The following is a 21,199-nucleotide window of genomic DNA, read 5'->3' as shown; positions in this document are numbered from 1 at the left end:
ATACATTACTTACATTACACAAGTATACTCCATACATTGCGGCTATGTAAATTTAGTGCACTAAATATTGACCCTAATGAACCTGAATGTTATGTTGGTTTTTATAATGTCCCGAGTTCAGTTAGTTAATGATAATGAAGTTAACTCAACCTTAACACCAGTTCAATCTGCAGGGCCTTCCACAAGGGTCAGTACTTCGGCCATTCTTATACATGATTCACAATAATGACCTGCCTGATAACGTTTCATCTAAGTTTTGTCTGCTTTTCATGTGACTGCTTAATGTAGGTAATATTACTAAGGACTCTAACGTCTCCTCTCTTCAGGATGACTTAAACACATTGCTTGACTGGTCTCGTGTAGGGCAGATATGGAACTTAACGTTAAAGAAATGTAAATTGATTCGAATCTCCTGCATTGGAATGAAGCTTGCCCTGACTATATTTACCTGATAGACATCCTTTAGAGAGCGTAAGAAACTACAAATATATCGGCGTCCCTAACCTGTCATGGAAACGACACATCGAAATTATAACGTCAAAAGCCAATCGCGAACTAGAGGGGTTTACCTTCGCAGGAACTTCCCGCTTGCACAATTAACGCTTAAGCTTTTGTTATACACAACACATTTTCGTCTACTGCAGTCATAGTATACGCATCATCACTACAGGACCCACATCATTCCACCTTAACAAACTGCTTTGAAAGCGTTCAGAATCGTTCCATTCGATTCATATAATATACCACTTACCATCGCACGCCATGCAAGCGTATATATAACACAACTGAATGCCACGTTAAACCTCCCTCTACTCTCAACCTCATGGAGGAAACAATCGCGCTTTGGTTAACATGGATTAATCAGCTCCATTAATCTCAATTCATGTTGAGGTTAAATGCACGAGGTACATGTGCCAAACTCTAACACACTTACGCATTCACAATTATTCCTTTTTTTACCCAAGGCATGTAACGGAACGGTCTGCCTGCATCATGCAGTATAGTTAGTATAAGTAACCCAGCTCTATTTAAAACTGCTTTAAGTTAACCGCACCTAATCCTTGAGCCATGTTTTTTAATAACGTATTCTATAAGTTAGGTTATTACTGTACAAGCGCGATACTTGCAAATAATGTGCGTATTGAGGCTTCAACTACCATTGTTAGCTTATGTATTTCAAATGTGTTGATAAGATGGTGAGATGAGATTGTTTTTAACTAATATATATAATGTGCATTTGTGTATATTTTACCCTGTGCCGCTGTAAATAAATAAATAAATATAAAACGTTTCATATATTGATTTTCTAATTTTTTAAATTCACGTAACATTATGCTGAACTGCGTTTCACTAAAATAGTCACTGTTATCGGGGACAGTGTTCCGGACAGCAGTGTCTACTTCACTGGAACATAGTTCACGCATATTTGTTGCTCTGCGTATCTAATAAGACGTTAAAATGTCTGGAAACGTCGTTCGATATAATTTATGATTTATAACTGGAACGCCGAATGGATACTTGGAGCGCTGCGCTCGCAGAAATGGAGCGAGACAGTGCAGAGTGACGTCAATGCGCATCCAACTTGTGGGTATACCGAAACTGGGCCCGTACAATTCACAAAAAAACGTTCTTACGCTAGAATTCTATGTAAGAGCAAACTCTAACCAATACTGACGGTGCAAGTGTTCTTACATAGGGAGAAGGCGGCTGGAACAGCAAGGGGCGCTTACGAACAAAACATATTTGTGAATTCGAATTCTTGGCCCCAATTCGCAAAAACGTTGTTACGCAATAGAATGATTCGTAGGAGAAAATTTTAGCCAATCATTTCGCTTTACATATCATTACCGAATGAGGCCAGCCAATGGCAAAGGGAACTTACGAAAGAAAAGCTTTGTGAATCTGGCCCCTGGTTCGTAGAAACGAGTATTACAGAAAATTGTTAGAAGCGCTCTCACGTTTGTCAGTATACATTTTTTCTTGGGTTAAGGAATTTCGATCTTCATTTACCTCGAAGAAATAAGACATGTCATTTTAGTACCCCTTTCACGATCCATGCTATATCACGATACATCGATTGTAATGGTCAGCCGCATTAGAGCAACGTTATTCTCGTATTTCTGGGCAGACCCTAATGAAAGAAGCAAACCCTCGTGACGAACTAAGGAAAAAAGCAAGCTCTCATAACGACGGCATCGCCACTGCATCAAAAAATACGAGGATGAAATTTAGTCCTTCCAAGTGCCATATACAGTTTTCCGGAAAAGCGAGGTATATCGGGTCAGTCCGAACTTGGCGAAATTTTTCCTAAGCTTGCAAAAGCAATGCTGTGACAGAAGAAGGTAGCATATATACGTATACCACAAATATACGTGTGTCATTAAAAGGATGGGTTCAAACTTCGACGTGCGACTCCGGGAAAGGGCACTGGGAATTGATAGCCACGAACTTGGAACAGTGAACGAAGAACACTCGTCCCCATCGTTCGAAGAAAATCGGATGCGTTGCTCGTCGTGATGGAAGCTTTAAACTTTCAACTAACACACTTAACATAACTTTTAACATAACTTTTCCAGGTGTACATCGTCACGTGGCACGCAAAGTTCTCCGTGCACTAAACACGTCAATGACGCCAAACTCGTCAATGAGGTCAGGTCGCCGCTTGTGTATGTTATATCGTCTGCGCTGTTAAAGCTTATATGACGGCATTCTCTTTCATCGTAATCACCGCACGCTATATAGTCTTCCAATTTCCACTTGCGTCGAATTGATTGATTGAATAAATGTTTCATTTGTTGGATACCTCTTTGGGCCTAATACGAGTAATGGGGAAGGCCAAAAAGTGTGTCGGCAGTGAAAGGCTCCGTGCGAGTATATATCAGGGCCTACAACCGGTGTAAAAGCCCGGGTTCCCTGGTAAAAGCCAGGAGGGACTGGGAGGCTGCACGACGGTCCTCTAGTGTATATAGACAAGCCACCGGTCGGATCCACTGCTCGTAACTCGGAAGATGTTTTCTGCGCACTACCCCACGCGCCACATAGATCGGAAGGTCCCGAATGTCCAACACTGGATTGAAACAAATTTAGAACAACCCGATCATGTACATGTACTGGATAACGCTGACGCATAAATGCAGCACATGTCAAGTGCATTGGTAAGCACTTTACAAGTGACAGCCTCAGCGAACACATGAGACTTCTTGCGCTATACAGAAATGTTCGTAAGAACAGATGACAGCCGCTCGTGACGTCACGACGTAGCGAATCTGGCCTGTATGTGAGCGAAACGTTTTGTGAATTCGGCCTCAATTTGTCTGCGGCGTTACTGCAAAGTTAAAATTAGGATAAACGGAGCACGTCGTTGTATAAAACTCTGGTGTCTTCTTTTTTCTAGAATATATCTAGCGGTAGATAGCAGTGTTATTGTAGACCTTGTGCTGGATTACTCGAAATGGCGGGCATTAGTCGCACGAGAAATCGAAATGCATAATTGACTAATTAACAAAGTTTCACTAATTATACGATGTCTAACTCAATCATTTGAGGCACATATTGTAATTTACGAATTCTGGCCAGGGAGTTGATTCGCAAGGCGTGTCCACTTGGAATTATTTCTTAGGATGGCCACGGTTTCGAGGTATTCATTCCTAGTGTGTGCGACGAATTACATTAATTTTCCAGTTATTTTTGAGTTTCAGTGCATAAAGCGACGTTCTGAAACTTGAAAAAGAGAGAGAGAGAGTAAGTGGAGCAACAGTGCATTTTCACCACAACTTTTACGGCACATATCTTGAAATTGATGCCATCCTCAGAATTCGTTCCAAGCGAGTACGCTGTGCGAATATGTTGCCTGAATTACTCAATATGTGCCTAAATTTACTAGTTAAACACTTAAATAGTAAAATTTTGTTGTTAGTTCATTAAGCATGTTTTCTTTCTCGTGAAAGTAATGTCTGCCTCTTCGAGTAATCCGACTCAAGAAGTAGAATTGTGGGACCTGTCACACGCGACATTTAAAAATTCTGTATAGTTTAAAAATACAAATAATATAAAACACTTTATGCAGTATATCCCCCTGAGACCCGAAGACGGCTCAAGGAGAATCGCTTTTAAAGTCAGATTTTATTACCGACTGGTATGTTACGGACCCTGAAAGCTATAGGTTAATATAGGTGGCCAAAGCAACCGTCTCTTCATGTTGGTTGCGATAAACATGGTGAGCGAATGTACTAAGGACTAGCTGAAGCGACGTACTGGGTGTTCAAAATTAAGCGTTACGGAATTTTTAAATATCGCCTGTGGCAGGCGGCATAATTCTTATCGTTGAGCTGGGTTATTCGAAGAGGCGGACAATAGTAGCACGAGAAATCGAAACACATATTCAAATAATTAACGAAAATTCACAGATTAACTTCTTAGTTAATTACTTTACGACACGTATTGCAATTTACTAATTGTAGCCGGGGAGTTTGCCAGACGCATCCACTTGGAATTAATTTCCAGGATGACACCGGTTTCGAGATATTATTTCCCAAAGTGTGGAACAACAACATGGGTGTTCCAGTTACTTTGGTGCTTCAATGTATAAAACACCATTTTCGTAAAAAAGTAAGTGGAACAACAGTGCATCTTTACGGCGAGTTCGATGGCGCATATCTCCAAACTGGTGTCATTCTGGAAATTCATTCCAAGTGGATACGCCTGACAAGCTCACCGGCTACAATTCGTAAACTGCAATATGTGTCGTAAAGTAATTAACTAAGAAGTTAATTAGTCATTTTTCGTTCATTAGTTGAATACGTGTTTCGATTTCTCGTGCTACTATTGTCCGCCTCATCGAATAACCCAGCTCAACGATACGAATTAAGATACCTGCCACAGGCCATTTCTAAAAATCCCGTAAAACTTAAAAATGAACACCCTGCAACTATATGCGCGCCCTGTCATGTTTACCATAACATTGTGATGTCTGTGGAAAGCTTGTCATGCCTTGTGCGCCTCACATGGGAAAGTTCGTTCTCGCGTTGGCGAGAGCTGACATGCAAGGTTTAAAGGTGTGGACAAAGTTCTGCTGTGCGACCCGGGAAACCTTTCGCCGTTTAAAGTGGCGCGCAAACGTTGGTATAGTGTATAGTTAGCATAATAACCGCACTATACACTGCCTTCTTGTGTATATACGGACAGTCAATGCTTACAGCTTCGCGAGGTATAACGTCTGGCCACATTGTATAGCTCCCATTTCGACCACGCGCTCGTGCGTAATGAACTTAAGGACGCGTTCAGGCAAGGCCACAAGACCGAAGAATTAAGACACGACACACATGCACGACACAGAGCAGCAGTGAGTATAGATGGACGTGAGTTCGAATCCCGGGTCGCGGCTGCTGTGTTCCGACAGATGATGGATGCAAACACGTTCGTGTACTTAAGTTTAGCTGCACGTAAAAGAAACCCATGGAGATGGCCAAATTTAATCTGGAGCCCTCCTCTAGCTGTTGCTTCTAATAGCCACAGAGTGCTGTTTTGAGACACAACAAACCACATGCATAATTATAGACACAGAGCGCCGTGTGACGACGGAGCATGTTGATATACAGTATATTAATTAGGTCGCACCAACTATATAACCGGAAATGATCTTTTCTCAGGCGTTACCAAGAATGGCTGGTGGCTATCTACGTATACCTTTAGTCACGTTGCTGGGCTCACCATGGCTTAACTAAACCTTAGGTAGTTGCAAAATGGCGCGTTAAAGTCGAACGGCAGTCATTACGCGTTAATCGTGGCAGCTGCGTAAATAAAGGATGCTGCTAAGCTTTTCCCCATTGTTGACTGAGCATATGCAACTTACAGTTTCATCTTAACCTTATAGTTGGTAGGGCCGAGCGAATACGCATATAACCTTTGAATAACGGATTCAAGAACTGTCACATTCAATTCAGTCCTATTGAATTCGAAAATTTTTCGAATAGGTTTGAGATGCTTAACGTTGTCAACTGTACATGACAGAACATGAACATGGAGCAAACTGGGAAGAAACTGGAGCGAAAATGCGACTTCAATCACGACCATATCGGGCAGGAACGGAAAGAAGTTATGTACGTGTAATAAACATGCTGCATCGCTCAGAGAGCCAGATATTTTCGCCTACACCGCTATCATTCGCATTAAGGTTTCGCTCAAAGGTGGTTATTTGGCCATACGTATTGTTTGATGCCATTTCTAAATGCTGCACCTGTATAGATAATAATTTTGCTGCGATATACTAAATATAACGTTCCATATTCGCTCACCGGGATTGCGTTCTTCGAAGGCCGACCGTGAACCGCAGTAACAACCTCCGTAGAAGTCGGAAGTCGCAGCCACACGTCGCGTGACTTATGTAGCAACACACACACACACACGTACACACATATACGTGCGCACAAGCCCGGAGTTAAATGGCGCGGTGCGTTAAAATGCCGCAGTGCTTCCGAGCCAGCCGGGTGTTTTAGTCTGCATAGTACAGTAGTAGCCTCGCGGTATTGCGCGTCATCGTTCACGGAGCACGGCGGTTTACGCTGCAGAAGCACTCTGTCTTGCGGGGTCGACGCGAGGTGCTCACCCATGGCCGGCGCTGCTGGTTTCCTGGCTTTTCCGCTCGGCCTTGCGTGCGCGCGCCTGGCTCGCTTGTTCCGCCCGGGCTGAGACGATGCCGCGACCTCGATGCCGATGAAGCGAGGCAGAAGATGAAGCCGTGCGAGGAGAGGCGACGCAAGGCAGCTCCGGCTCCGCCCCCCTGGCCCCACCCACCGACCGCCCTCCGGTGGGAGGGCCTCTCGTGCCTCTCTTCGAGGCAGCGGCCGGCGTCTTCGCGACAACCCACCTCCGGCGCGTCTTCGCGAAGCATTCGCAAACGCGAGCCGCCGCTTTTTCCGCGCACCTGTTCCGCGTCCGTCGTTTGATGTGAACGGGCGGGCGGGAGGAAGGCGTTTTTTTTTTTTTTCTTTCTTTTTGTGGTTTCGCAAGCCTTCAGACAGCGATTTTCTCTGTGAAGCTTCGCGAAGCGCCTTTGAAGAGAGTGAAAGAGGAGAGAAAAAGATATAAGATAAACCGCGCGACGGAGTTTTTGTCAATTGGATGGGAGGTATGCGCGACGGAAACTTTTATATAACTCGTGATAATTACGCTTCGGGGTAGATTCGGAGCTCCAATAGAGCTGCGTTCTTTAACTGACATTTGATACCGGCTGCCGGCCTTCACCGACGTCGCTGAAAAAAAAAACGTCGGGTAGTAAGAAAGCGCGAAATGCTTGAGCGAAAGCGGGGACCTGCCGGAGAGTTTGCGGAATTTTCGCCGCCGCATTCCGTAACTGGATCAATCTGCGGAACGCGATGAGCGCTTCTTTGGCGTTTATTTAGAAGAAGGAAGCGGCGCGGGTAGCGTGTTTGGCCTTGGGCGAGAGTCATGCGCGAACGCGATAGGTTTCTGGAATGTGGAGTATTTTGAGAAGCGACCGATTTGCAGCTTTCGCGCGCTTTCCAAGTAGCCCTGAGTATTTCGTAATTTTTTCCTTGACACGCGTTATTGCCCACGGACGCCTCTTGGAAAGATAAAAGATCTGCAGTCGATATTAATACTCGGAATCTATCTAATGGAACTTTGCTATTCGTCTTCCGGACTGCTCAGCCATTTTGGTGGCCGAATTCTTGACCATTCGCTTGGCCCTGCTGCACACAATTTCTAACAAATGTGTCTTATATAATTGCGCTCGCCGACCGTCTCACTGTTCTTATGCCACCATATAAAGTATGCGAATAATTCACTACTGATGAACCAGTCGATACACTATTTCATTCCTCCTCTTGTTAAAAAAAAGAAGAAAAAAAAAAGGGGGGGGGGGGGGTAAGTGAAGCTTGTGGCAAGACGACATTGTCGCAGGCGTTCAGCTTCGTTTGCCCTAAACTCAGGGTCGGCGGCTCTTCGTATAACGTTTGGCCTCAACATCCCGCTCCCGCAACTCGAGGTCCGCGGCTCTTCGCTCACGTTTCGCCTGGGTTTCGGAAGCCCTCGCGCTCGAATCGGACGGCAAGCTCCGCTTACCTCCATTTTCTCGACAGGGTAATGGCTGGGGATTTTGTCTCTTTTGGTCCCACCTGCGACAAGGGCAGTTCAAGGGCGCGTTACAGGTCCCCGAGCCCATAGGGGTACGTGCCATTGAGCTTGGACCCTTTCTGCACTATCACCAGGATCGGCCCACATGACAGGGGTATGATGTGGTGCCATTGAGCTTGGACCCTTTCTGCATTATCGCCAGGATCGGCCCACTATTCAGAGTGACACCACCACCACCACCGCCGAAACCTGTGAGCCTGTAAAGCGTCGCTTAAAAAGAAAGAGAAATGTTTTTCTCGATTCCTGGGCACTGTGGACACTCGCTCAATGAGACTGTTATCATTTGCTATCATTTGCTATCATTTGAAAGTTATCATTCGCTACATTCCGGCAAAGGCAGTGCTTAGTGGACCCGTATATGCTTCTGCGTACCGAAATTTATACCTTGTCTCCTGTGGCAAGATCTGGTCGACAACGATTTCTCGGTCGCAACAATCAGCCCCTTCTTGCCATGCAGCGGACTACGAACATTTAGCTTTCCCCTCCATGTCTGCAGGAATGTTCGTCATTTCCCCTTCGCCAATCTTTTGAACTTCACCGCACTACGCCTGCGTAACTCGTTGGATGGCCTTTTCAAATATATATATATATATATATATATATATATATATATATATATATATATTTCAAGATGTCGGCCGAGTTTCGACAAGTTCCAGGTAGCGATATCGAGGATACACTGCCTTCTTCTAATAACTTGCGCATTTACGGTACTTAGTCAGCACTATGATTGCTTCAATTATAGCAGTGTTGGGGTCAATACTAAAATACGGCTATAACGCAGCACTAAGTGCCGATCAAGTGCCGTAAATACGTATGCCTAATTAGAAGGAAGCACCCTGTCGACGCTGCTAACGGAAAGTTGTTGAAATTCGGCAGATATTTCAAATATAATTTTGAAAATGCTGCCCATTGTGTTACGTTGGTGTATTGCGGAAGTTCAACATAGATGGCGAAGGGGCAATGTTCTAAATTCCTGCTTATGGAGATGTCCGTTCGTGTTTCCCATCTATGACAGTGCTAAGTACCGATTACTCTTCTATTGTGTCGAATATGGCGCTTAAAACCTCACTTAAGTATAGGTGTGGGTTGGTTCACGTCATCGGAACTTAGTACGTTATGCGGGGATGTGGAATCATTGGACAATTTTTTCCTCTTTAGCCGAAGGTATAAATGCGAAATAGCGATATACGGAGAATGATCCCTTTTGTGTATTGTCCTTATTATATCTGCGCTCGATATTTCGTTTTTGGGGCAACCTACTGGGGTCGTTCCCGAAAGGAACTCTGTTACTGTTGCTGGAAGGCTGTCATGTTAAACGCATTTTTTCCACAATGTAAAGACATAAATGTGTTTTCGTTACTTCTTATTTCTCGTGCGGTTCCAATATAAGTTGGCCTATTCACTTTTCAATTATTAATATTGCGTTTTTATTTAAGTTGGTATTTTTTATTATTATAGACATGATATAAGGAGATTTTCGCACACCAATATACTGCGCCAGCTATACGGCTGGGCTCTTCAATATGTGGAACATAGAAAATGCAATTGCAACATAAAACATATAACATATATAACATAGTTGCATCAATGTTGCGTTGCCGCACACAAGTCAAAATAACAAGACGAGATTACAAAGGCACACTTAAAGCTATAATGCGAGCAATGGTGTCAGGTAACGAATAAACACTCAAGCAACGATGCTAACCATAATGATATCGCATATACAGATTGACAATAAAATACAGAATTCATTTAGAAACAATTTTGTTCCCGGAGTTAGTAAAGTCCAATAAGGCACTGTCTTCCAGAAACGTCTTACTGCTATTAAGGCGCAGTTTTGCATTGCCGTATAGTTGGCCACGGCCCTAATCATTTCTTCAAATTGATAGGTCCACGATCTAATGCCATTAATGACGATTTAACTCGGCGTCTTCGTGCGTAATGGTGCGGTACTCTAGAAGAAAGTATTATGTGTCTTCTTCAACGAAGCCACAATCGCACTCAGTCATTTCAGCGCGGCCTATTCGGTGTAAAAAAGTGTTTTGTGTAGGCAGGTGCCCAGCCGTAAGCGATGAATAAGGGTTTCTGTGCTTCTGTCTAAAGGTAATGGAACGTTGAATTCAGTAAGTGGATCAATATAAAATTATTCACAATCACGTTAGCAGGAAAAAAAAATCATTTCGTATTGCTTCCATTGCGAACCTACTGTGCTACTGCCCATCTTTTGAAAACGAAAGACATGACCTCTGCACAGCTCTTAATAAGCTGGATAAAAAAACCGTTCACATTGAACAAGATCTCGGGACCATGGCCTCGCGTATCGCAGCTGCAAAAGGCCACAAAGGCGCTGCTGCTATTTTTAAAAACTACAGGATTGAGCGACCGTCCTTGATCCGGACTGAGTCGCCGTCAGTGATTTAGAGCAGAAAACGATATCCACAGTAGACTTTCTCTTCTTCTCCTAATCTTTCCCTCCCCGTTTCTCTTCCCCCAGTGTAGGGTAGCAAGCCGGACTCAGTACTGGTTAACCTCCTTGGCTTTCATTTATCATTTTCTCTGTCTCTCTCTTTTTTTAGGAGGCAACAACCAGAGTCATAATAACCTATGGTATAAGCAGGCTGCAGCCCTGGGTCCCCGACTGCCAGAGGGCCCCATGAAAAATGACTTTTTGACGAGCCCCTCAACAATATTAAAGGGGCCCTCATCAGCGCCCAGTTGGACACTTTGGCTTTACAATGGAAGTTGTGTCATTCCAGGCGAAACTCCCCACTTCCGAAAAGCAACCATCGCGGATTCTCCACAAAAGAATTGGGATAGTTGGCGATTGTGTGAATGAGGTTTCACCTTAATATGTTTTAAGAAAACATTGGTTTTGGCGACGGATGCAAGGCTGTCACGCGCCTCTGGCTACTTCGTCGCCGTCGTCTTCGTCCGACCGACAGTAGCCGCCCCTTCACTGTCTCGTGGCACTACCCCCCCCCCCCCCCCCCCCCCCCCCTGGGGCGAGAGCGCCGACCCGGTGCTTGGTACGACCAGAGTCCTTCCATGCTTTTCTGGTCACGAAACTGCCGCCTCAGTTTCATATAGAGCCAGCGCCCGCCGCTAGAGGCGCAACCATGCATGGGGAGGGCATGCTAACGCCGCTACCGCTGTGGTTGTGTGTGGGGTAGCCTCGGTATTCTAGCTTTCTCAACTTCCACAACCGTCGGTTTACTTTCACGTAACTATTTTTAACATTCCACATGCTTAAATAACTGCCTGATTGCGTCTTCTGCCATATGAGCGCCCGGGACGAAAAAAAAAAAAAAAAAAGCCGCTCATAAAATGGAGCTTGCGGCGGTCTCGGACCAAAAAAAAAAAAAAAAATTCTGGGATTTTGAGCCAGAACCGCGATACGATTATGAGGCACGCCGTAGTGGGGGACTCAGGATTAATTTTGACCACCTGGGATCCTTTAACATGCACCTAAATTTAAATAAACGGGTGTTTTGCATTTTGCCCCCGTCGAAATGCGTCCGCTGTGCACGGCTGGGCGGTCTCGGTCCATATTTCTTCGTCATCGCCGTTCGCCTCTACACTTCGGTAGGCTCCGCTGTTTATTATTTGCCTGAAATTAGACATCGCGCATTCGTACAAAGCGCCAGTGGCCCCACTTATCACCAGATGCAAACATATGGGCTGTTGCACCCCCGCAAGTAAGCGCCAACTCTCCGTTGCGCATAGCGCCAGATTGTTCACCGAGCACAGCTGTTCACTTTCTGTTAAACTGTGGGCAGTATCTTATCCGGAGATCAAAAGTATGAAATTGTTATTGCAAAAGGCTGCTTCTGTAGCATACTTAATGACAATGAAAAGGAAATTGAGCTGCTCCGTGCGCTTCAGATTTCTCTGCAAAACGATGCCATTTCTGAATGAGATTTAGGTAGGATAAATGCAAGACAAAATTCATTACTAAATGTCTTCGGTGCGGCTTTTAACAACGGATTAAGGCGAACGTGAAGTGTTAGGACCTGCACTGTTGAAACTAGCTGTATTGTAATTAGGCAATTGCCTTAGCAAGCAGTCTTTTAGAAGCGTCAGTAAGCCCAGCACTTATTCAAGCTGCTCGTGGTTTCGACGCAGAAACGATGAGACTAGGTATTTTGGTTCTTAATGCGCAACTATTTACAGGATGTTAAAATGTTGTAATCACCGGTCCTGATATTTTATCATGGTCGAAAAATTAAAAAAACTGCTTTATATTTCGATTAAGAAAAGAAATAAAACGTGTTGGTGAAAAAACAACATACAAGCATGATCATTTATTTATCATGTAAAATAAGTGGAGCGAAATACAAACAGCACAAAGAGGTGTCCGGTCATGAGTGTTCCACCATTCACAATGCAAGAAGTTGTTAAAAGCACTGATATAATAAGCATAAAGATATAATAATATGATATAATAAGCATAAAGAAAAAAACATCAAACGTGAGAGATATGTATTAAGGGGCAGGAAACAAACACCAGCAAACGAATGGCAATAAATGCACAATGCATAAGATTGTTTCTGTAAACAAGTAAGTGTAAAGCATAGGCATTTCATAACACACGGCAAAACAACTCTCAAACGAACACAAGTAGCCACATCCCAAATACAGCAATTTAAAAAATGGCTGGTTAGAGTTACCACCATTCCACTTCTTCAGCTGTTACTTAAACATGCACAGACAACTTGCTCAACAAATCATAATGCAAATATAGCTAACAACAGTGCGCTAATAACCTCCTTACTTATAGCTGCTTATACACTTAAAAGTACATGCAATTGAAGAATTGTAGCCCATCAATAGCCTAAAGGACAATGGAAAATAAAACAATGCATATTATTCTGTTAACATTTGCATTTAAAGGAATTCTAATGTTATACATTTCATAGATTGTCGTGGTGAAGGCGCTATTATTGTGATGTGAACTACGCTACACTAGCATAACACAAATTGAGGTTGCAACAAATCATCAAACAAATGTGTTTTATCATCAATGCTCTCATCAGACCTTGCAACACCCTTGTTCTCCTTCATCAGCATTGCAATTTTTTGTAAGTGGTCGCCTTTACACGATAATCGTGATTCATACTGCGCCCCTTTAACTGGTACCCCTTCAACTGGTTGGTTTCCTACCACCCCCTGCTGGACATGAAGTTCCGTGCCTTTGCTTGCATCTGCTTGTTTTTTTCTCTTGTGAAAAAATGCAAGCGGGTCTTAAGAAAAACTGAACTACTTCTGCAGTTGTGCTTACGAAGTGCGATTTGCAGCCGACAGCAGCTGTAGCAGTACGACTGTCCATCAAAACATTCTCCACAATATTCATGTACACATCACAACAGGCAGTTTTGTCAAGTGTGTACACTTCCAAATGATCTTCCACAATTTGGAGGAGAGCGACTAGCTGGCTGGAGGGCACTTGTAGACGATGTCGGAGGAGTCGAAATGTTTCGCGCACACACGCGTATACTTCGATTCGAAGTTAAAACCGCCACCTTCCTGCCGCGGTATGGCCCGCTTCCATTTCTCGCGCTGCTCCTTGTCAATACAATAGGCAAACGGAACAACGACACCTTTCCGGTCGTGCCCTTGTAGCCGGAACGGCAACCCGGCACGCAACACGTGTTCGGCATCGTTGTCCCACCCCGCCACTTCAACTAAACAGTCCAGCACTCGAAAAATAGCGCAGCACAGAACGCACCCGATCACTCAGCTCGCCTCGCACTGCGCAAGCGTTTCGGTACGCGAACGATGCCCTCCGGTGCGCAGTGGCGCCGCGTCGCGGCAGCTTTGGGCAGCGTATGAACCTCTCCCATAGCGTGACGGCGGAGTTTCGTGACCAGAAAAACATGGAAGGACTCTGGTACGACGGACCAGAGGGTCCAGTTACGTACGGCTTAAGTCTCGCAACGTGCACGATAGAAGAGAGCGGGGGCGTATAGACGGCGCTGGCGTGGTGACTGGCTCGATCTCATACGTAACGTCGGTGACTTGACGTAGCACCCTGTAAGGACCATCGTAGCGGGTCAATAGCTTTTCGGAGAGACCGATGTGGCGGGACGGAGACCACAGTAGCACGAGCGTGCCTGGGAAGTAAGAAACGTCTCTTTGGCGACTATCATAAAGGGCTTTTTGGGAAGCCTGAGACACTGTGAGCCGTTCACGAGCGATCTGGCGAGCTGTGTCGGCGCGCGCTATGGCGTCGCGAACGTACGTGGTGGTTGAGCCGACAGGAAGTAAAGTATCGAGAGGTAGAGAAGGTTCACGTCGATACAGGAGATAGAACGGGGAGTAGCCAGTGGTGTCATGTCGGGACGAGTTGTAAGCGAAAGTAACGTACGGCAAAGTAGCGTCCCAATCGCGGTGATCGGCGGAAACGTATACATTGAAAGCATATCGGTCAGAGTTCGGTTCAGGCGCTCTGTGAGTCCATTCGTTTGCGGGTGATAAGCAGTTGTGAGCTTGTGGTGGGTAGAGCAGGAACGAAGGATGTCATCGATGACGCGAGACAAAAGTATCGGCCTTGATCGGTCAGAAGCTGTCGAGGAGCACCATGATGCAGGATGATGTCATGAAGGAAAAAGTCGGCGATATCCGTAGCGCAACTGGTTGGGAGGGCACGGGTAATGGCGTATCGCGTCGCGTAGTCGGTCGCTACGGCGACCCACTTGTTGCCTGATGTCGAGGTTGGAAAGGGACCAAGAAGGTCGAGCCCAACACGAAAGAATGGTTCGGCGGGAATGTCTATAGGATGAAGCAGACCGGCAGGTAACATAGCTGGCCTCTTGCGGCGCTGGCATTTGTCGCAACTAGCGACATATCGTTGGACGGAGCGATAGAGATCAGGCCAGAAGAAACGGCGCCTGACGCGATCATAAGTGCGGCTGACACCAAGGTGACCAGCAGTGGACTCATCGTGAAGCTGGCGAAGGACATCTGACTGCAGTTGGGCAGGCATGACAAGGAGGCGTTCAGGGCCCTCAGGATGCATATTATGGCGGTATAAGGTGCCGTCCTGAAGGAAGAACAAGTGGAGTGAAGGGTCGGGTGTGGCGGAGCTGAGACGGTCGATGATAGACCGTAAAGCCGAGTCGCGGCGTTGTTCGTGCCGTATATTAACGAGGTCCGAGATAGACAAGACGCAGGCGTCGGTGTCTTGCTCGGTGACGTCAGGCGAATCCACGGGATGCCGTGAGAGACAGTCGGCATTTGATGAAGCTGACCGGACTTGTGCACCACTGAAAACGAGTATTCTTGGAGGCGCAGAGCCCAACGACCAAGGCGGTCTGTATACGGTCTTTGAGCGAAGAAAGCCAACAGAGGGCATGATGATCAGTTACGACGGTAACTTCATCATCCCATCTTGTTTTCTGCCGTTTTCGACTGCGCTTCCCTTCTCTTGGTATCCATTCTGTAACCCTAATGGTTCACCGGTTATCCATCCTACGCATTACATGGCCTGCCTAGCTCCATTTCTTCCGCTTAATGTCAACTAGAATACCGGCTATCCCCGGTTGTTCTCTGATACACACCGCTCTCTTCCTGTCTCTTAACGTTAGCCCTAAGATTTTTCATTCCATCTCTCTTTGTGCGTTCCTTAACTTGTTCTCGTGCTTCTTTGTTAACCTCCAAGTTTCTGCCCCATATGTTAGCACCGGTAGAATGCAATGATTGTACACTTTTATTTTCAACGACAATGGTAAGCTCCCAGTCAGGATTTGGCGATGCCTGCCGTATGCACTCCAACCCAATTTTATTCTTCTGTAAATTTCTTTCTCGTGATCAGGGTCCCCTGTGACTAATTGACCTAGATAAACGTACTCATTTACAGACTCTATAGGCTGACTGGCGATCCTGAATTCTTGTTCCCTTGCCAGACTATTGAACATTATCTTTGTCTTCTGCATATTCATCTTCAACCCAATTCTTACACTTTCTCGATTAAGGTCCTCACTCATTTGCTGTAATTCGTTTCCATTGCGGAGAACAATGGAGAACGGCCGGGTTACTCGGGTTCAAATGGGAGTAGCCTCTTCCTCTTTGGCTTGCGGTCGGCGACGTGAGCGGACGTCTCGCACGCCGGTCGGCACGCTTCGCGGGACTGTCACCGAGAAAGGCTTCTGAGCGAGACACCGGGACGGACTTAAGACGATCGCTCAAACGCGCCACCGTTCGCGCGACTGTACACGCGAACGATTACCGGCGTTGGTGTCCGGCGTGGAGGCCAACGCATTCGCTCGATAGTCCTGGTGAGTCGGACTTACTCGATTCGTCAGCGCCAATCAGCATGTCTAGATGCATTGGTTGCGATTCGGCTAGCTGGCATTGGAGTATGAGAGGTGCAATAAATACCCTTGTGATTACTGGCACTGTACTGCGTTGTCGTTTTTTTTTTTGTGTGTGTGTGTCCCAAGAGCACGTTTGAGACCCCACAAGATCTATAGAAGCGCAGTTAGCCTGGACGTTGCCTTGTATATCGCAGTGGGCGGGTAACCAGTGCAACATTACGTTGTGGATGCAGTTCGCAGACTTTGATACACATTTGTTAAATGTCCGTGACGAGTTGTTGCTGTGTGCGTGGTGACTTCAGGGACTATAGTGCCGCTCGTGAGTCGGAGAAGATGACCCAAGACTCAGGTCTCTGGTCTGTGATGTAACCAAAAGCTGTGCGCAGTGCAGCTAGTTCGGTGGCCACAGCTGAATCGCGGCGACTGAGAGCTGAAATAGAAGCAAATAAAGTGTAGTGCGAGGAAGCTGACCTGCAGCCCTTCGTGCACGAATGCCCTCTTCCTTTGCTCGACCAGCGCGCGCGCAAGCGACTTTCCTCACTGGCCTTTTCCCATATGAGACCAGGGTTCACCGGCCCCGACTACCTATACTCACATTTCCTGCAATAAAGTGTTTTCTCACCCTCTCCCGGTATATACATGCGATTTGTGGTGTTTGCCTAGATTCTATAGCACATATTCAGAACAACTTAAAGAGACCATGTACAACTAAAGTATCTGTTGTCTTGCAACACGCGGTTCTCTTTTACCGCGATAGCGTCAAGGGCCCCGTGTAGCAGAAAATCCGGCGTCGGCAACCGGCGTCGGCGTGCGATGCGCGGGTGGCGGAGAAAATCATCCCCAACCACTCCGAGCGCGCAGGCCCACCACGTAATGCAACGTTTTGGTGAACAAAAATTGAATTTCTCACAGTGAAATCCGTCAGAAAAATGGTAAAGTACGACTTTACCATTCGGCGTCGCATTCGCCGTCGGATTGTTTACCAATCGACGTCGGATTTTAATTTTAATGTACGAGAAAAGCTAATTCTGCTACGAGGAAACTCAAACACAAACCCCTTTTCTAGCATTTCTACCAGACCTACAGCCGCGCGTTGCGATGCGGACGGTGATGGACCATGCTAGCTCGCGGATCTTTGATTAATTTCACGGTTAAATGATAGCAACGGGCCCGCGGAGCAATAAGCATTAGATAACGACTTAACAGAAGAGAAAACACGTTTTCTTAAAGCGGAATTGTCGCGAACGTTATATCTCAGATGCGCATGTAACTTGATAGGCATGTAACCTTTCAACCGAGAATAAACTTGAAAACAGATAGCAGGTGAAACCTGTGACAGTGTAAATATTTGGCATCTTAACCGATCACCGTGGTTGTCATCGTGATCATCATCATTATCACCACTTGGGCGCCGAGGCAAATCCGGCACTGGCAACCACAACGAGATACCGGTGCATACGCCGTGAAAGCCTGCATTCCATCCTCTGTTGATTTCGTTTAAAAGGATAGCTGCAAACCGCAACTGTTTCGAGGATGGGCTGCACTGAAATGTGAAGACGTGCACCAGAAGACTACAGTGATAATCATGCTGCTGCTGATGATGATGTGGCCTTTACCTTTGCACAGAGTGGGCACATCATGGTGCCCTGACCTCGATGGATGGATGGATGGATGGATGGATGGATGGATGGATGGATGGATGGATGGATGGATGGATGGATGGATGGATGGATGGATGGATGGATGGATGGATGGATGGATGGATGGATGGATGGATGGATGGATGGATGGATGGATGGATGGATGGATGGATGGATGGATGGATGGATGGATGGATGGATGGATGGATGGATGGATGGATGGATGGATGGATGGATGGATGGATGGATGGATGGATGGATGGATGGATGGATGGATGGATGGATGGATGGATGGATGGATGGATGGATGGAGGATGGATGGATGGATGGATGGATGGATGGATGGATGGGATGGATGGATGGATGGATGGATGGATGATGATGATGGACGGACGGACGGACGGACGGACGGACGGACGGACGGACGGGGTGGTGGGTTGCGCCACCAAGCTCTTGTTATTATTTTGCCTAATGTCCTACCTATATATTGTGCGAAAACACGCAGATACGGACGGACGGACGGACGGACGGACGGACGGACGGACGGACGGACGGACGGACGGACGGACGGACGGACGGACGGACGGACGGACGGACGGACGGACGGATGGACGGATGGATGGATGGATGGATCGTCCCATTTTAAACGGGGTGGTGGGTTGCGCCACCAAGCTCTTGTTATTATTTTGCCTAATGTCCTACCTATATATTGTGCGAAAACACGCAGATACGAAGAATTCCCAGCATCAAACTTTTTTGAACCATGACTGGTAACTCTGTTTTTCGTACGCTTCCATTGTTCGTGGTCTCCCTACTTCTCCGCCACCAAACCTCCAATCGCCTCTGTTGCGGACATGTTTACTTTCCCCTGCTGTCCCTGAACCCAAGGTCTTCATGGAGGCCAGAGGAGCGTAAACTAGGGAGCCTACATACGCGAAGTCCCGTATCTATAGGCTCTCTAGCCTAAACGTCTACGCAGCGCCGTCTTCTGTCTGGCTTCCGTAACGCTGCTCGCTACTATAGGGAGGGGGACGTATCACACAGGGCGGCACGTAACCGATCTCTTGGCCCGGTGGCAAATCCCCGGAGCGTGAACAGCCAGGCACGCCTTTGGCACGCCGACTGCGCCGACGTTCGCCGCGTCGCGCGCTCTCGCTCCGTATAGCTCGGCGTGACGACGCCACCCCCTTCCTGTTTCCCGCCGCGGAGTCGTCGTCGTCGTCGTGTGAGCGGAATATGTGCTCGTTTTCGCTAGCGATCGTTTTGGCGACACCCGCGCGTGCTAAGGGAGGGGAGGGGGGTACGCTCTAAAATTAGCCCCATGCCGGTCGGTCGGATGCGCTCGCCTCACAGCCCGTGCTGAATCTCACTATACCTATATAGCTGTATACCGCGTAGATAGTTTGAATGTGACGTCACGGAGGCATCTCTCTCACCGCGCCGGTACCCAAACATGGCGACTACGATGACGGCAGTTCGCCGTATTATCACGCGCACACTTTTTTTTTTTCTTTTTGACGGCGATGGTGTTTCACAGGTGCATCACTGTGATCGCTGTGAAGTTCGACGCAAGACGAGCCAACGAGCCGATCGTGCTGTCATGTTGTCATGTTTCTTGCTTACGCCGCTTCTCGACCTGCTGGTATACCCAAATATGGCGTTCGCGATGATGCCTGTATATATATATATATATATATATATATATATATATATATATATATATATATATATATATATATATATATATATATATATATTGTGAGCATTATATTAGCCCTTCATCTTCTTCAGCTGTATATACTCATCATCATGGCCAGCGTCATTCGCTTCAGCGCGTGGCCGGCATAATAAACCGTCGAGATTGAACAGCTGTCTCGCAAGTGGTGGAGGTGCTGGGTATATATATATATATACATGCGCCAATTGTGGAATGCTTGAGAGCATGGGGTTTACTGCAAGACTCACCAGGCGGAATTGTGGCGCTGCCGTCGCTCAGCCATATACCGTGGGAATGATTAGTATGCATTCATTTGTCTATTCCTCATGCCGCGGTGACTTCAGGCATTCTTGTGGCGCTATGTTTATTACGCTTTATCTTCCTCAATTTACGAAAGGATATCGTATAGTTATATAGAAACACGGCAAGGCAACATAGTCTCTTCGTACACGCATCATCATCATCATCATCGTAGTATTTTTATGTCTCCTGCAGGACGAAGGCCTCTCCCTGCGATCTCCAATTACCCCCGTCTTGCGCTAGCTGATTCTAACTTGCGCCTGCACATTTCCCAACTTCATCACCCCACCTATATAGTTTTCTGCCGTCCTCGACTGCGTTTCCCTTCTCTTGGCACCCATTGTGTAACTCTAATGGTCCACTGGTTATCTACCCTAAGCATTACATGGCCCACCCAGCTTCATTTCTTTCTCTTAATATCAACATGTGTGACCCTACTCGTCATTTCAATGTTGGCTCAACTCACATCACCCTTGCTGCTTCCGCAGACACCATGCGTGTCGTGCCATTGTTTCCTCTAGTAATTATTGCCATGAGCTAAAATTAGCACTCGTCGGTCGGATAGATGCACATGCCACATTCCGATGTGGGCGGGAAAAAAATAGAAAAAAAAAACAGTTGGTCAAAATTAATCCGGAGCCCTCCCCTGTACTGCATCCTCATATATCTCACTGTGGAGTTTCAGGACATTTAACCTCACAATTTAGTAACAGCGTCTGGAGCCACAAGTCTACGCAGATTGGGCAGATCCACGTGTCATTGTCACCTTTCCTGGTATAGCTTAAGGATCGTGGAGACAGAGCTTAAGGATCGTAGAGCCAGAGTTCACTCTGGTTATTTCTTTGTTAAACTGAACCCATAGCATGCATCCCGTATGCATGCCCACTCTCGAAGGCTTGAGAGAGCCGCTGCCACGAGCGACGTGAGCTTGTAAATGTACATCTATGCATGCGTCGGCGGCGTCCTATAGAAGATGAACGGGTCCGCCTTGTTGAGAAAGCCTGGGGCGGCTGCGAAAGTTACGCTTCTCGCGTTCTTAAAAGCAAGGAGGGCGGAGGGGGAAAGGGGGAGAG

The 21,199-nt window shown here is 46.5% G+C and overlaps 1 protein-coding gene across 4 annotated transcripts in view; it reads right to left on the bottom strand.

The window, feature by feature from the left end:
• The window catches only part of LOC119457802 (paired box protein Pax-1), a 51,929-nt gene extending 45,224 nt beyond the window's left edge, over positions 1-6,705 (bottom strand). For 3 of the 4 annotated variants that reach the window (XM_049670466.1, XM_049670467.1, XM_037719533.2), the window contains exon 1: positions 6,605-6,705. In XM_049670466.1, the coding sequence (XP_049526423.1) occupies positions 6,605-6,608 (4 nt within the window). In that variant the 5' untranslated portion in view covers positions 6,609-6,705. The remainder of the gene's footprint in view (positions 1-6,604) is intronic. The other variant, XM_037719534.2, reaches the window with a different exon arrangement.
• Between the last annotated feature and the right edge of the window lie 14,494 nt (positions 6,706-21,199).

This window comes from Dermacentor silvarum, chromosome 7 (assembly GCF_013339745.2).
Source record: "Dermacentor silvarum isolate Dsil-2018 chromosome 7, BIME_Dsil_1.4, whole genome shotgun sequence".
Taxonomy (NCBI): domain Eukaryota; kingdom Metazoa; phylum Arthropoda; class Arachnida; order Ixodida; family Ixodidae; genus Dermacentor; species Dermacentor silvarum.
This window is presented reverse-complemented; position numbering and strand designations above follow the sequence as displayed.